Below are 18297 nucleotides of genomic sequence, written 5' to 3' on the forward strand. Positions count from 1 at the left end.
AGGTAAGCAAACCCTTAGCCATAATTATAAGAGCTTCCTTGGACTCAGGAGAGGTACCCATGGACTGGAAATGTGCAAATATGACTCCAATTCACAAAGGAGGATCAAAAGGCGACACAAGTAATTATAGATCTGTTAGTTTAACTTCTGTTCCAGGGAAATTAAAGAAGCACTACAAGATCATCTAGACAAGACTTCAATTATAGCTCGGACACAGCATGGTTTTTTAACGTGAAGTCTTGTCTGACTAATTTGATTGTATACTATGAGGTGGTCACAAAGGAACTGGATGCAGGAAATAACTTTAATATCATATATTTGGATCTTAGAAAGGCATTTGATACTGCTGCACATGGAAGACTGCTGCACAAATTGGAGCAGCTTGGAATTGGAGGCAAATTGCTGCTATGGATAAAGGGATGGTTGAGTGGAAGGACAGAGAGTGGTAAGCAATAGACACTGTTCTTCGTGGACTAATATTATTAGTGGAGTCCCTTAGGGTTGAGTGTTGGATCCATTGTTGTTTTCTATATTTATAAATGATATAAAATGATATAAAATTGAGGGGGAGAAGACAGAGAGTGGTAATCAATGGACACTGCTCATCGTGGACTAATGTTATTAGTGGAATCCCTCAGGGCTCAGTGTTGGGTCCATTATTGTTTTCTGTATTTATAAATGATATTGATGATGGTATATCAAGCTTAATGTCCAAGTTTGCAGATGATACAAAGGTTGGCAGGGTTGTCAAGGACACTACTGACACTATGCTGCTGCAAGAGGATCTGGAAAGGTTGAGCAGATGGGCTGAAAGGTGGCAAATGAAGTTTAACATTGACAAATGTAAAGTACTACACATGGGAAACAGCAACCCCAGAGCAACGTATCAACTCTGTGGTACTACACTGACAGTGGTAGAGAATGAAAGGGACTTGGGGGTGGTTGTGCAGGCAGATATGAAGTTCTCTGAGCAGTGCATACGGGCTGCAAGAGTAGCTCATGGAGTATTGTCAATGATATACAGGAATTTTTCCAGCAGGGATAAGGAGGTGATTATTCCATTGTATAAGGCAATGGTCAGGCCACACCTAGAGTACTGTATACAGGTCTGGAGGCATCATTTCAAGAAGGATGTAGAGCTGCTGGAACGAGTACAGAGAAGGGCAACAAGATTAGTGAATGGAACAAAGGGGTGCTCTTACGAAGAAAGGCTTAAGTTTTGCAAATTACAGTGTCTGGAGACTAGGCACCAGCGAGGTGATCTGATAGAGGTGTATAAAGCCTTGAATGGTTTAAGCATGCTCAATGCTGATGGGATTCTTCCTCTACCTCAGAAAAATCACCTGAGAGGGCATAAATTCAAATTGAGGAAAGACAGATGTAGGATAGACGTGAGGAAATTTGCCTTTAGCCAGCGGGTGGTTGGTTGGTGGAACAGACTTCCATCCCTTGTGGTGGAGGTTGATAGCCTAAATAAGTTTAAGGCTCAGCTGGACAGGTATTTGGAGCGAACAGAGGGGTGAAGTGGAAGTGGGTTTTTTTTTTTTTTTTGGCTGATGCTGCATAAACTTGCTTTCTTGCATCAAATGTCTCTACTAATGCTAATGCTAATATTGATGATTTTATATCAGGCTTAATATCCAAGTTTGCAAACGATATGAAGGTTGGCAGGGTAGTTAAGGACACTGAAGACAGTACACTGCTGCAACAGGATCTGGAACAGTTGAGCAGATAGACTGAGAGGTGGCAAATGAAGTTTAACATTGACAAGTGTAAAGTACTACATATGGGAAGTAGTAACCCCAGAGTAACGTATCAATTCTGTGGTACTACACTGACCGTGGTAGAGAATGAAAAGGACCTGGGAGTAATTTTGCAGGCAGATATGAAGTTTTCTGAGCAGTGCAGATGGTCTGCAAGAGTAGCTCGTGGTGTCTTGTCAATGATAGACAGGAATTTTTCTAGCAGGGATAAGGAGATGATTATCCCCTTGTATAAATCAATGGTCAGGCCACACCCTGAGTACTATATACAGGTCTGGAGGCCTCATTTTAGTAGGATATAGAGCTGTTAGAACGAGTACAGAGAAGGGCAACAAGATTTGTGAATGGAACGAAGGGTTGCTCTTACAAAGAAAGGCTTAAGTTTTGCAGATTACAGTATCTGGAGACTAGGCACCTGTGTGATCTGATTGAGGTATATAAAGTCTTGAATGGTTTGAGAATGCTCATTGTGCTGATGGGATTGTTTCTCTTGCTCAGAATAATCACCTGAGAGGGCATACATTCAAATTGATGAAAGACAGTTGTAGGATAGATGTGCGGAAGTTTGCCTTTAGCCAGCGGGTAGTTGATTGGTGGAACAGACTTCCATCTTTTGTTGTGGAAGTTGATAGACTAAATAAATTTAAGGCTGAGTTGGATATTTATTTGGAACAAATGGAGGGTGAAATGGGAGCGTGTTTTTTTTTTTTTTTTTTGCTGATGCTGCATAAGCTTGCGTTCTTGCATCGTAGCCTCTACTAATGCTATTGGTTCTGAGAGGTATGACAAAAATCTTTAAGGTAATTTGCACGAGCAAGTACATTTGGCTTATTATAGGTGACTTCAACTTACGTCTTATAGACTGGAATATGTAGACCAGAAATTTACTATATGGTAACAGGTTTTTAAACACTGGATGATTGCTACTTATCCCAGTATGTCTGAGAGAGTACAAGAAAGTATCAAAAACTTCACAGTGGCGGAACCAGTAGGCAGTAATAATGAACACAATTCCATAAAATGAATTGTATCAGAAGAAACCTATGTAGTCAAAGGTAAAGGCAAAGAGATTCAATTTCAAGAGAGAGTTATTTCTTTGGTTCAATTAACTGGACTTCCTACTGTATGGATATGTTGAGTACAAATGCTCTATGGCAGGGGTGGGCAATCTTTTTTGAATAAAAAGCCATATTCATTTTCGGAAATAGTGGAAAGGCTTCACCGATCTTTCGAACCACTGCTTACAAAGTAAAACATACTTAATTATTAGTGTTAAATTTTATTACATATAACTATAGAAAAAGCAAATAAATTTCAATAAAACATACATATTTACAATATTCTCATCATAATACATCCACCTACATTTTATATGAACACAAAATTTAAAAAAATATAATTATAAAGATAATAAATTATTTTCTAAATTGTTATTCAAATGAAAATTTATAGCAATTATTTAACATTCTCTCTGTGTATTATACAAGAATAATTAGAAAAAACTGTACAATTGTAAAAAATAATTTAATATTAGTTAACTAATGAGTTGAAGATTTGATGCTTTGGTGGTTGAGTTGTTTACCAAAAAATGTCTCGGCTGAAACCACTTCGATTGCACATTTTTAATGATCTAAACTCATCAGAATGCATTGGTTTCAGCTGAAACATCTTTTTTGATAATTAACGAATGAGATTTTTGGGTTTGGATATGTTGAATACAAATGCTCTATGGCAGGGGCGGGCAACCTTTTTTGAATAAAAGGCCATATTTATTTTCGGAAATAGTGGAAAGGCTGCACCGATCGTTCGAACCACTACTTACAAAGTAAAACATACTTAATTATTAGTGTTAAATTTTATTACATATAACTATAGAAAAGGCAAATAAATATCAATAAAACACATATTTACAATATTCTCATCATAATACATCCACCTACATTTTATATGAACACAAAATTTAAAAAAATATAATAAGATAACAACTGGATATTAGACTCCATCTTAGTTGTACGCAACTTGAGTTGGTCTTCTAAATGAACATCAGATATCTGAGTCCTTAAATACTTTTAATTTGTGTAAGGTATGAAAAAGTTGATTCGCAACAATATATAGTTGCAAAGCAAGACAGCAGTCGATGAGTATGTTGACGTAAACCTGGGTATTCAACTGCATTTTTCCATATTTCAATAGGATCTTTTTTTTGTATCAAAAAAAAATCTTTATCATATTATCTTCTCCTAATTCAAGGAGAAGATAATATGATAATTAATTCCATCTGTAGTTCCGTGGGTGCCGTCAGGATATCAACTAAATGTGGCTCATACGCCAATTTCATTTCTAAAGTATGTTCTTCGAAATCAGAAAATCTATCATTGTATTCTTCAATTAACATGTCCAATACGGTTATGTAGTCTTTGAAAGTGTCATATACAACATATTTTTCTGTTCCTTTAACATATTTTTTAAATGAGGGAAATGTTCCCCAGATATTTCTGATTTAGAGAAAAGAGTTTTGTAAAAAATTAATTTTTTTCGAAATACATGAATTTTTTGCCACATGTCATATATATGCCTTGTTTTTCCCTGCAAATAAACATTTAATTCATTTTGCTTTTCCATATCACACAAAAACTCAGCATTTCTACAAAATTCTTCATCTAATAAATCACATTCTTGTTGTTGTTCCTCATAAAATTTTTTAATTTGTTCTTGCAAAGTCAAAACTTTTACTAAAATTTGTCCTATTGATAACCAGCACACTTTACAATTATATGGCAAGTCATCATATGTCTCATCATCCAATATAAGCATGATCCGAAATTGGCGATGTCTTAAAGCATTTACTCGAATAAAGTTAACAATTGCAATAATTTTGTCCAAAGTATTGCTCAATGTGGAGAATTTCGCACAAAGGTTTTGTTGGTGTAATATACAGTGGAATGAAATTAACTTTTCTAAATTGGGTTTTTCTTTTTTTAACAATGAAACCAATCCTTTTCGCTTTCCTCTCATAGAAGGTGCACCGTGCATGCATACACTCACCAGGTTACCAAGGTTTAGTCCTCTCCCAAGACACATTTCTTTAAAGTTGTTAAAAATATCAATTCCACGAGTCCTTTCATTGAGCGTACCCAAAGCCAGTAGTTTCTCGTAACAATGAAAATATTCAGTTATAGCATGAATAAAATATAATATTTGAGCAGAGTCATTTCTATCAGTGGTTTCATCTAACGCAATTGAAAAATATACTTCTTTAGAGTGAATTATTACCTGAAGTTGTTCTCCTACATTCTGAGCTAATTCATGTTGTCTATTAGTTATAGTTTTTCTTGAGAGAGGTAATTGTTTGTATCTGTCAACTTTTTCCAGATCTAAACATCCTACTGCTTCAACAATACATTCTTTTATCATTTTGATGATAAAAGGTTTGTTTTTTTTTCCAAGTTCATGCGCTACTTTGTATGTAACATCGGTTGCAGAAGTTCCTTGCTTAATAAAAGCACAAAAAGCCTTTTCCTGGTGCTGTTTTTCTTTCTTCATTTTTTGAAGAAAAATGAAGCTTACGTGCTTCTCCTTCTAATTTTGCATATTTATGGTCCTTGTGAGATAGATAATGTTGATTTGCATTGTATTTTTTTAATGTTGTTAGTGCTGTATTACATATCAAACACACCATTTTGTCTTTCACAGAAATAAGAAAATATTGCATCTCCCGATCTTCTTTAAATGTTCTGTTTTCTTCATTCAACTTTCTTTTAACTTTTTTGAACATGATGGGCAATCAAAAAATTAAGCAATTGTAAAATCAAACATAAGAAATTACAGGATTACAAAATTCAAGACAAAAATACATACGGTTGTCAAAATATTCACAGTTACAAATATGCACATAAAAGAAACAGATAAAAAATCACGATGTCACAATTTAAATATTAAAATAAAAAACTATTTTCGTCAAATTATTAACTCTGTTAAAATATTTTTTTTATTTTAACAAACTTAACAGAGAATTAGAATTTTTCTTTTATTAAATAGCTTTCGTTTTTTATCATTTGTGGTACATAAAAATGATTTTTAAATAAATAGAACAAGTTAAACATGATATATTTTACTTTTTAGATCAAAAAATTTTTTTTCCTTTTTTAATTATCTGAATAATGTTTCTATATTGTGAAAAAAATATATAAAGCTTTTTATTATTAAAACGTTTTGAATATTTAATTTTAAAAAATATTAGTTTAAAAGTAGTAGGATTATTTAATGATTTTATTTCATCTTTGTGTGACAAAGGCCGCGGGTTGCCCACCCCTGCTCTATGGGAAGTATTCAAAAAATTTATCCTTGAAACCACAAACATATTAATACCAGTGGTCAAAGGTGAGTTGCCAAAATGGATGATGGGTAAGGTTAGTAGTTCGATTAAGCAAAAAAAACAAGCAAGGCAATCACATGATTCTGATTTGCATGGACATAATAAGAACATCTGTGAAAAAACCCACTTCTGGAGTATAACAGGTGAAAACTGATTAAAAGAAACTACTAGCAAAGAGAGCTAAGAATCAGTTCTTCTCATATGTTAGCACAAGAAAGAGCAAAGTAAATCCAGTATGTTCCTTAATTGGTTATAGTGGAATGTCCATAGAAAGCCCGACAGACATGGCAGATGAGTTGAACAGATACTTCTCACTTATTTACAGTCGAAACTTTGGGGAATGTTAAGGTATTAAATTGCTGAAAAATAAATGATATATTGATAAAGAAGAGCAAGGTGTCAAGGGAATTTGGTATATATTCAGATTAAAAATAATCTGAATATATACAAAATTGTAATTAAAAAGGCTGCATATAAGTGTCTCAGACTGTTGGGAATGCCAATGCATGCATCATTGGATTCTGGGAAGATTCCCTTTTACTGGAGGTGTGCTAATGTCTCCCCATCTGCAAAGGCAGTGCCAAAAAGGAGGTAGATAACTACAGTCTACTTTGTTTGAATTCTGTGGTAGAGAGGTCCATGGAGTCTATAGTTAAGGATGCCATACTGGATCATCTGGACACGAATGCAATCTTGAATAGATCCCTTCATAAGTTTGTTAAGGTGAGGTCATGCCTGACCTGTGTAGTAAGTTATTATGATTAAGCAGTTGAGTGCAGTTAACTATTTTGATATGTTTAGAGTTTAGTAAAGTGTTGGATAAACTGGAAGATGTTGGCATTACTAGTAAGATCCTACACTAGATTGTAGGCTGGCTAAAAGATAGGAGACAGAGGGTTGTCAAAAATAGTTTTCAGTAACAAGTGGGAATCCCCAGGGATCAATTTTGGGTCCTTTCCTATTTCTGATTTTCATAAATGATATTGACAAGGATGTCCAAGGTAAGCTGTCAAAGTTTGCTGATGATTTGAAGGTGGGAAGGGTGGTTGACTATCTGAGCCAGACTGTGTTGCTTCAAAAAGACTTGGATCATTTGCATATATGTTTCAAAAAATGGCAACTAAGAAGTTTAATACTTTTAAGAGTAAGATCATGCATTTGGGACCGAAATGGAGGCGTGTATAAGTTAGGGAGTAAGGAGCTAAAAGGTGGATTAAGACAAAGAAAGCCGAGGTATTATGATTTAATCTGACATTAAATTTTCCATACAGTGTAAATAGCTGGCTAGGAAGCCACATGATGTCCTTGTCTATGATTTATAAGACCTTTGCTAGTATGGAGAAGGATATCATTATCCATCTTTATAAAGCAGTAGTTAAGTTTTCAGGTGTGGAGACCACATCTGTAAAAAGACAGATGTGGTCTCCACATGAGAAGGTCCAGAGAAGGGTGACCAGATTGGCAACAGGAGCAAAGCAATGCACGTATAAGGACTTAGAAGGTATGGACTACAAAGTTTGCAACTAGACATCTTAAGGGAGATCTGAGGTGTAAAAATGCTCATGGGATTGAGTAAAATGAATGAGGAAGGTCTGCTCTCTCTCTTGTGAGTGAAGTATGAATCAGAGGAAAACAAAGTTAAAATCTCAGGAAATAACAGAAGTTTGGATCTATTGAAGTTTGCCTATGTACAGCAAGTCGTTGAACACTGGAATAAGTTGCTTCCCAGTGTGGTGGAAGCAGTTAATCTGACTAAGTTTAAAACAATTGAATGATTACCTTGTGGGAAACAGTGTGGGTTGTTTTTTTTTTTTATTTATTTATTTATTTTTTTTTTTTTTTTTTACTGAGGCAGAAAAAGTTTGCTTCCTTACATCATTCTGCCTTCCTAATACTAAATTCCAAAAATGTGGCTATTCACAAATAGCATGCTCTGAAGCTACTGTCTGTTCCAACTATTGATCTCAAGAACACAATCAAAGCTGTCCAGCAAAGAAACCAAAATATCAATACTGTGGGGGAAGCATTCTACCTATATTAAGGAACTATGAATATTGAAAGAGGGAAAAACTGATACAGTGATATAAGAGAGAATATCATGTCACGTATCTAAATGCCAAGAAGGCAGTCCTCCCAGCCAGCATAAACAAATCATCCTATATATAACATAAGAAATTGGTGCACTACAGAAACTCAGACTTCTTGTGCCCAGTCTGAAATGAAGTTTCAGACCAGGCACAAGAATTGTTCATAACATCTTGGAGCAGTGTGACATTAGAAACAAGTTACTGCTATGGATAAAGGGATGGTTGAGTGGCAGAAGTCAGTGGGTAGTTTTAAATATCATATTAAAAATGGGAGAAAGCAGCTTGAACATAACCTGCACCTAGATCCAGTGCTAAATTTAGATGAAAAAATAAGTCTAATCACACCAAGCATTAAATTTCTAGGAGTAATTCTAGATTAAAAAAAACTGATATTTTTGGAGAATGTAAAATACATAAGAGCAAGTGTGTCTATAGAAACTGAACATGTTTAAAGTACTATCTGTAACAACATGGTGTCCTGAACGAAGCACTGTACTATGTTTATATCAGGTACCATGCTTGTATATGGTCCTGTCTGGATTATGTAGCACAGACTGATGATTCAGCTAAACTGCTCAGGAATGAAACTGTAAATAAAACCCACTGTCTATCACAGTGGGTTTTATCTAGCTTTAGGGGCATATCGCACATCACCAGTACAAAGTCTGTATGCAGAAGCCTACAAACCATCACTGAAACTTAGTCAACAAAACCTACTGGTGTGTTATGCAGCCAAATTAAAATCCATTCCCAATTGCCCAGCATAGAAAACTCTGTAAGAACTACGCTTGTAAAACCTGAACAGAGCATGCCCAACCATTAATAAACCAGCAGGCATATGTCTGCAAGATATTTTTAAGCTTAGACAGAATAGCAAGGCAAGCCTGCCCAAACTTCTGGCTCCACCTTGGAATGTGTGCTCCACATATCCAAACAAGTGCTCAAATGTCACCCCTTAGCCTGGGTATATGCCTTATGTCTATAAACAGGTGATTTCAACAAAAGATAACTGCTGCATATGCAATGTACCTCCTCTTTAGCATGCTGATTGGCTTCACCTAAATTCTGTAACAAGTCTTTAATTGTCCCTAAGCTATAAGAATGGTGTGGATTTAGACCAGAAGTGCAGTTAGACTGAATAACTGGTCTCCACACCCACGGATGCTTTGCCAAACCCTTGCCTGGCTTTCATTGTCAAAATGCTGTATTGTGCAAGGTACCAAATTATCCACTAGGAGTGAAACTGCTTTCTTCTGGAGTCAGTTCCCCTGTAACATGCAGGCACAACAGATGGTTATTTGAAATAACAGTTGGAATGTGATAGACTATAAAAAGTTGATTGTAGCCTTAACTTGAACTTTCTCTTGTTATTATTACATGTTCCTGTAGCAAGGAAGTTCTGCCTCTTTCGTCCAAGCTTATATTAAAGTTGCATTCTCCCTGTGTAGCCACAATTCAATTTTGTCATTTTACAATATGGAATAAATACATCTGTATCGGAGAAGGAATTTCTGAAGACTCCAAAAAAAAAAAAAAAGAAGAAGAAAAAATTTAATTTTTATAATCTACTATATTTCTTATGCTTCTTTTTCCTTATTACATTATGTACTATTTATTAAACATTTTATAAAAACTGGCTATTTTTTGTAAATGTAATTTAGCTTTATACTTTGCATTATTTTAGTGGATCTGCAAGTCAGCTTATTAATATATATAATCATCAAGGTGATTCAGTTAACTGCATAAAGTACTATGATGGATTTATGAGCCATAGGATAGGCCATGTCAGTTGTCTAGCTTTCCATCCTTACAAGGTAATTTATTTAATTTAATATTGAAAGTCTTGTTTTTTTTTTCACTCTTTACTTTCTTGCTTGTTTTACATCAGTAATCTTTATATAATAGTTGTGAATTGTGAAAAGAATTTTTAAAAAAATTTCAGAGATTATTTCTTTGATGGGAGATCATTTCATCACTGTATATTTGTCTAATTCTTGTTAGAACTGCATTATTAAGGGGAACAAGGATATCCATGGGAGAATATTTTATGGCTCCAGCAAATGGATAAGTTTTTGTTAAATTTTTGCCATTTTATTGACTTAATTGGCATATTGCTGACTGAGCTTGCCAGGTGGGTAAAGTGCCTGCCTGGCAACCCAAAGGTCGCGGGTTCAAATCCTGCCTCGGGCTTGGATCAAAGTACTGCAAAAACCTTGGGAGGTGCACTATGGCCACAGAAGCCGATGCGCCAACAACTACCAAAAAAAAAAAAAAAAAAATTGGCATATTAGTTTTTTTTCTAGAAATAGCTTTATAGTGTTAGTCCCACTCCTTAGTTTATTTTGAAGAATTTAGATAGAGAATTTGTAGGTTACTACTTACTATCTGTAGAACCTTATGCCCTTGAAACTTGCCAACATTGTATATTAGATCAATACAGAACATAATACTCTATTAGGAATCTGTTAGGTTTAGTATAGTATTATCAATTAATCAGTTAAATTTATTAATCTTATTAATTTTCATTGTTGATTAAATTGTATTTAAACAGAAATCATGCCCCAGACTAGAGCAGCAACATGCACAAAGTAGCGGAGGTGCTGTGGCTTGAGGAAGAACTGAAGGGGAAGATTCTCCAACACACCACAGCCTAAAAAAATGTGCAACTTGTGAAGTGTTTGTGGATCTTTCTGGAACAGGTGATCTAGCCAAGGAAGATGCCTGTGTGTGTGTGTGTGTGTGTGTGTGTGTGTGCGCGTGCGCGTGCGTGCGTGCGCGCGCGCGCGCGCTAGGTGTACAGACTGTCAAGAATTTAGGCATGAACTCGGCATTCTGATATGAGAGTTTGAATAGTAGGGTAAATGCCCTCAAAGGAATTAAAATGGGGGTCCCATCAAGCTCTTGGCTGCCCAACTCAACACCAGAGCTCTCACTCTTGTGCACTACACTACACAGCAGCAATCTTCAGGGTAGAATGCGCTGGTCCCACATGAGCTAGTATTGTCGGTGACTCAATTGTCAAGGAAACGAGAAATATATTGTGCAAAAAGGCGTAATAGGGTATGTTTGCCAGGGGGAAAAAGTTGATGATGTTGTAGAGCAGATATCATCTTTTAAGAGGACAAAAGGTGATATTGTTGTACACATTGGCATTAATGACATTAAGTGTAGGAGATCTCGGGATTTACTTAGCAAGTGCAGGTCAGTGTTGAAAAAAAGTCGCACGTTGGGGTTAAATTTGAAAGTGCCTGCAATTCTGCCCAGACACAATAGGAGGAAGTATATGATAAGAGCCTTATCAATCAATTCGGCCCTGGAGAAATTGTGCAAATCTAATGGGGTAGAATTTTTCTCAGCATGGTCTGTGCTTGTTAACAGGAGAGACTGCTTCTGCAGTGATGGGATACACTTAAATAGAAAGAGTGCAAAAATATTTGCTGATGCTATTGAGGCAATGTTAGGTGGGTTAGTAAAATGCTAGCTTGGTGGAATTCACAGACAAATGGAGTAACAGTAGACACAGGCAGAGGTGGAAGTGATTCTTGCACTGCTTCTATTGGAATGAGCAGCAGCCTGGAGAGTGAGTTGCTGGGGATTTCAGGTACTGCTGGGAGTAATCACAAAACAAATAAATACATGGGCTGTGTTAGGATAACTAAGAGTAAGAACAGGTGCATGTATACTTGCATGGACACCAATGCTAGGAGTATAGAAAATAAATTTGATGAATTTGAAGTGCTGGTCAAGACATCAAAAGCAGATATTGTTGGGATGTCAGAGATGTGGTGTCACACAGATATAAGGAATGCAGAATTGGAATTCGGGAAGTGGAATGTGTAGAGAAAGGAGAGACAGAATAGGAAGGGAGGGAGGTGTTATGCTGTTAATTAAGAAACACATAAAATCTAAGGAAGTGCATCCAGTTGACATTGGTAGACAGTTCAGTAAGTTTAGTGTGAAATAAACACCGGGAAAGCAAAAATGAGGGTATGAGTGTGCTATATGATAACTAACTCTGATGAGTACAATGAACATCTATACAAAGAAATAAAGTGAGCCAGTAAATCAGAATGTCTTATAATGGGGGATTTTAACTTCCCAGATATTGACTGGAACTTGTGGGTTGGTCATTCACACACTAGCAAGACTTTTGTGAATTTACTGGATGACTGTTTTCTACAGCAGCATGTTTGAGAGGCAACCAAAGGAAGCAATATTCTCTTGATCTGATTATCAGCAGTGATTATTCATGCATTAAGAATCTTCAAATAGAGACCATGTAAATACCATCATAGGTAAAGGAAAGAGTTTTTGCTTTCGTAAAGGTGACTACAGTGGTTTCAGTTTTTTTTTTAATTCTATGTAGTGCAAGCAAATGATGACGTTACCAACAGCAAATTCTAAACAGGAAGCATTCATGGAATTAATGCTTGAAGCTACTAGGCTTTTCATACCAAGAAATACTGTTCAAGGTTTAGGCCCAAATGGATGGCAGATAAACTAATGAGACTCATGGCCAAGAAGAAAAATGCATGGAATGCATATAAATTATCAGGCGACACAGAAGCCTATGGTAGATATAATCAAGTCTGTAATCAAGTCACAAAGGAGGTTAGGCAAGTGAAGGCAGATTACAAGAAATCTTTGGCAAAGGATGCAAAGAAAAAAAGAAAAGACTTCTTTACTTATATTAACTCTAGAAGGAAGAGGTTGAATCAGATTGATCCACTTGATATTGATGGTTTGACTGTTGATGATCCTGCTCAGATAGCTGACAAACTGAATGAGTATTTATTATCTTCATTCACACATGAAGAATTCTGTAGAGAAGTGAAGACCAGCAGCTTATTAAACTCTAAACGGGAGACAAATGATTTTGTAATAACTGAGAGCAAAGTGGAAGAGAAATTGTTTAAGTTAAACATAAGAAAGGCACCTGGGGTGAATGAGATCTATTCAGTTATATTAATGCAGGCAGCAAAGGAAGCAAGCAAACCCTTAGCCATAATTATTAGAGCATTGTTGGACTCAGGGGAGATCCCCACAGACTGGAGATGTGTAAATGTATCTCCAATTCACAAAGAGGGATCAAAGGGTGACACAAGTAATTACAGACCTGTTAGTTTAACTTCTGTTGCAGGAAAAATTGTGGAGTCACTGGTTAAAGAAGCATTGCAGGATCATTTAGTCAAGACACAGTAATAATTCAGACATAGCATGGGTTCATTAGGGAGAAGTTTTGTCTGACCAATATGATTGGATACTAAGATGTAGACACAAAGGAACTGGATGCAAAATATAATTTTGATATCATATACTTGGATTTCAGGAAAGCTTTTGATACTTTGAACATTGGAGCACTCCAGTTTGTACTACTGTACAAATTGGAGCTGTATGGTATTAAGAGCAAGTTGCTACTAAGGATAAAAGGGTGGTTGAGTGGGTGATGACAGAGAGTGGTAATCAGTGGATGCTGCTCTTCTGGACTAATGTTATTAGCGAAGTCCCCCAGGGTTTGGTGTTGGAACCACTGTTGTTTTGTATATTTATCAATGATATGGATGAAGGTATATCAGGCTTATTGTCCAAATATTCAGATGATACGAACGTTGGCAGGGTTGTTAATGACAGTAATGGCAGTGTGCTACTGCAACAGGATCTAGAAAAGTTGGGCAGATGGGTTGAGAAGTGGCTACTGAGGTTTAACATTGACAAATGCAAAGTGCTGCATATGGGTAGCAGTAACTCCAGAGTAACATACCAATTGTGCGGTACTATACTCAGGGTAGTGGAGAATAAAAAAGACCTGGGGTAATTGTGCAGTCAGATATGCTTTCTGAGTAGTGCAGACAGGCTGCCAAACATGTCATGGGGTCTTGTCAATGATATATAGGAACTTTTCTAGCAGGGATAAGGAGGCGATTATCCCCTTGTATAAGACATTGGTCAGACCATACCTTGAGTACTACGTACAGGTCTGGAGGCCTCATTTTAGTAAGGATTTAGAGTTGCTAGAACGAATACAGAGAAGAGCAAAAAGATTGGTGACAGGTGCTTTTACCAAGAGAGGCTTAAGTTCTGCAAATTGCAGTGGCTGGAGACTAGGCACCTGTAAGGTGATCTGATTGAGGTGTATAAGGCCTTGCCGACCGGGATAGCCGGGTGGGTAAAGTGCCTGCCTGGCAACCCAAAGGTCGCGGGTTCAATTCCCGCCTCGAGCTTGGATCAAAGTACTGCAAAAACCTTGGCAGGTGCATTATGGCCACAGAAGCCTATGCGCCAACAACTACCAAAAAAAAAGTATAAGGCCTTGAATGGTTTGAGCAGGCTCAATGCTGATGGGATACTTCTGATTGCTCAGATTAAGAACTTGAGAAGGGTATAGATTCAAATTGAGGAAAGACAGTTGTAGAATAGATGTGCAGAACTTTGCCTTTTGCCAGCAGGTAGTTGATTGCTGGAACAAACTTCCATCTTTGTTGTGGAAGTTGATAGCTTAAATAAATTTTAAGCTGAACTAGACAAACATTTGGAGTGACTGGATGGGTGAAATGAGGTTTTTTTTTTTTTTTTTTTTTTTGCTGATGCTATATAAGCTTGCTTTCTTGCATCATATGCCTCAACTAATGCTAACTCCATTATTTTTTCTGGAACAAGAAGTCAAGCTAACAGATCTGTAATTACTTGTGTCACTGTTTGATCCCACTTTGTGAATTGCAGATACATTCAGATATATCCAATAAAGGTTTGCTTATATCCTCTTCCACCTCCCTTAATATAACTGGGTAGATCCAGTCCAAGGGCTCAAAGGGGTGTGCATGTGCAACATATGATTTCTCTAGAAAATCACCTAGCCTCTCCATCCAATCCCATCCTCACCTCCATGCTGACCTGGGCAACCTAGCGGAAGGTTGGGTTATAACCCCAGTGGGAAACTAGGTCAGGTGCTAACAGGAGACTGTGCAAGGCCATATTCAACACGCTATGAAACTCAGCTTGCACAGTGGTCACCAACAAGTTAGGTTGGGGAGACCTAGGTCTGGTCGCGGAAAAGCTCCTTAAAAGCCAACGACATCAACCACATCCTCAGATGGTGAAGGTGTTTCCTGTGATTCTTGTTGGCTTTCATTACCTTTGCCAAAATTTCAAACAAAATTTTCACTACATGAAAATTCTGTATAGCTGAAATACAAAACAATGGTAAAATATGGGAAATAGCTACATTTCCCATATTTTACCACGATCATTGTTATTTTTCTTATGAACAGCCTTTTTTGTTATATATGAACTGCAGGGAAGGCAAGGGGGAACCACCCTGTTTTTGCTGTATTTCACAAAAACAGCAAAAATAGGGAGAGGAGTAAGGCAAGGATGCTTGCTCTCCCCAGGTTTATTTAATATATTTTCAGAATTAATAGTGAAAGAAGCATCTGATGGTAAAAAGTTAGGTATAAAGATAGGTGGAAGAACACTTAGCACAATCAAGTTTGCAGATGATCAGGTAATGCAAGTAGCCCAAGAATGTTATCCAATATGCTAAAACAGTTAACTAAGAAAGTGAAGAAATATGGAATGAAGATTAACACTAATAAAACAACGATCATGATGATAAGTAAAAAAGCCAAAACAATTTCACATTAAAACTGATGGAGAAAAAATAGAACAGGTAACAAAATTCAAATATCCGGGAGAGATTATAACACAAGATTCATCTTGCCACGGTGAAATCAGTTCAAGAATTGCGATGGCAAAACAAGCATTTAGAGGTAAAATCTCTTTACTAAGCCAAAGAAGTATATCACTAGACCTAAAAGAAAAAATTATGAAAACATACATTTGTCAATTGCTTTGTATTCAGCAGAGAAATGGACATTAAACAAAACCAACTTGAAAAAACTTGAGGCTTTTGAGATATGGTGCTCGTGGGGAATGGAAAAGATTAGCTGGACAGAAAATATGAGCAATAACATCGTTTTACGTGTAGGAGAAGAAAAAGAATTGCTAAGAAGAATCAGAAGACACCGGCTACAATGGATGGGATACACCATGAGGCATAGAGGGACATTACTGGATGTGCTGGAAGGCAAAATACCTGGAAAAAGAAAACAAGGAAGACCAAAAAACCATCATAAATAAAATAAATAAAATTCTGAAGGAAACTGGGCTTCGAAGCTATGCAGAAGTGACACACCTAGCACAAGACCAGGAGAAATGGAGACAGCTCATCAAAGGGGCAAACCAGTCGATAGACTGATACACTGAAGAAGAAGATCCAATCCACCCCAGGTGCATTTTAGGGGTGTTAACATATACAAAGGATACTAGGAAAGTTTTGCAATACAGCTTTGTTTATTTAATTTTTTCAAAGTAATTTCCTCTACATTCAATACACCTCTCCATCCTCCGAAACCAATCTTTAAACCAGTTCTGCCAAGTTTCACTAGGGAGTAAAGCACACTCGTTGTCCCAAGCCCGTAGAAGGTCCTCATCACTGGAAAACTGCCTCCCTTTTAGCTTCATTTTCACATGCGGGAACAGTGCAAAGTCGCAGGGAGCAAGGTCTGGACTGTAGGGAGGGTGCTCAAGAAGTTTCAGTCCTGTCGTGGTCAAATATTCGGTGCAGGCTTTGGCGCGGTGAGCTGGAGCATTTTCGTGATGGAGGTACCAGGTGTCCATTCTTGACTTTGGCCGCAGGTTCTTCATAGATCCAATGACTTTAGGCAGGCATTGTTCAGTATACCACTTAGCTGTGACTGTCTTCTGCGTGTCCAAAACGACACGTTCCACAATTCCATTCGATTTGAAAAATACAGCTATCATTTTCTTCTTTACAGATCGGGATTTTCTGACAATTACGGGTGTGTCGTCATCATCAAAGACCCAAACTTTGTTTTGAGCCTTGGTCGGCAGATCGTAATAGTACAGCCAAGTCTCGTCACCTGTCACGATGTTGTTCACATACCGAGATTGTCCCTTATCAAACTTTTTTAACATCTCCCGGCACCAAGTCACACGTTGTGTCATCTGCTCTTCAGTCAGTTGATGCGGCACCCAGAGAGAACAAAGTTTCTTCACGTGCAAATGATCTTGCAGAATCGAACGAATTGCTGGTGCATTTAGGCCCAAAGTATCCTCTATCTGTTGGTAGGTCACTCGCCTGTTTTCGTCAAGCATTTTCCTCACAGCAGTAACGTTTTCTTCCGTAACTGATGTTCGTGGCCTTCCCGGCCTCTCAGAATTCTCCAGAGTGAAATTTCCCCTTTGGAATTCTCTATACCACCTGAATATCGTTGTACGATGTGGACAATCATCATCTAGTGCAAGAGTCATTTCTTCTAAGCACTGGTCTATGGTTAAACCACGCACGAAATTATACCGCAAAACTGTCCTTATCTCATTTCGTGACCACGATGCCATCGCAAGCTGAGCCCATCGACTTGGCGCGGCGGCTACTATGCACGTATGAACATGTCTCAACATGCAGCAACAAGCAGCTTCCTGTGATTCATTGTTGCATCATATTGCAAAACTTTCCTAGTACCCTTTGTATTTATGCATATGCACCTGTTGTCTTCACCACGTGGGTAGATCCCATGTCGGTCCATCTGGTTGTCACTTCACTTTTAACAGTGGAATTCGAGCCATTCAGAAATATCAAGCCATTGCAAATTTATTAAAATTGGATAAATAGAAACCCAGTGATTGTTTCTTTTTTCTGCACAAATTGTATGAAAAAAGAAATTCATAGATTAAATGTCTTAATGCAGAATTAGTATTAGTATTAATGGTGTCAAATGTTACAAGAAAGCAAGCTTATACAGCATCGGGAAAAAAAAAAAAAAAAAAATTCCAATTTCACTTATCTAACTCTTCCAATAATTTGCCAGTTCTCTTCCTTGAATTTATTCAAACTATGCACTTTCACAACAACGATGGAAACTTGTTACAATCAACCACCCATTGGCTGAAGGCAAAGTTCCACACATCTATATCCCCCCACCCCAGATGTGGAGTCTGAGAAAGAGAAAGGAACCCCATCAGCATTGAGTTTGCTCAAGCCATTCAAAGTCAG

The 18297-nt window shown here is 37.2% G+C and overlaps 1 protein-coding gene across 2 annotated transcripts in view; it reads left to right on the top strand.

Moving 5' to 3' along the window:
* The window catches only part of raptor (regulatory associated protein of MTOR complex 1), a 638589-nt gene that overhangs the window by 593721 nt on the left and 26571 nt on the right, over positions 1-18297 (top strand). For both annotated transcript variants that reach the window (XM_090389485.1, XM_090389491.1), the window contains exon 30: positions 9910-10039. In XM_090389485.1, coding sequence (XP_090245611.1) covers positions 9910-10039 — 130 coding nt within the window. The remainder of the gene's footprint in view (positions 1-9909; positions 10040-18297) is intronic.

This window comes from Mastigoproctus giganteus, chromosome 2 (assembly GCF_048544385.1).
Source record: "Mastigoproctus giganteus isolate SK-2022 chromosome 2, ASM4854438v1, whole genome shotgun sequence".
Lineage (NCBI taxonomy): Eukaryota > Metazoa > Arthropoda > Arachnida > Uropygi > Thelyphonidae > Mastigoproctus > Mastigoproctus giganteus.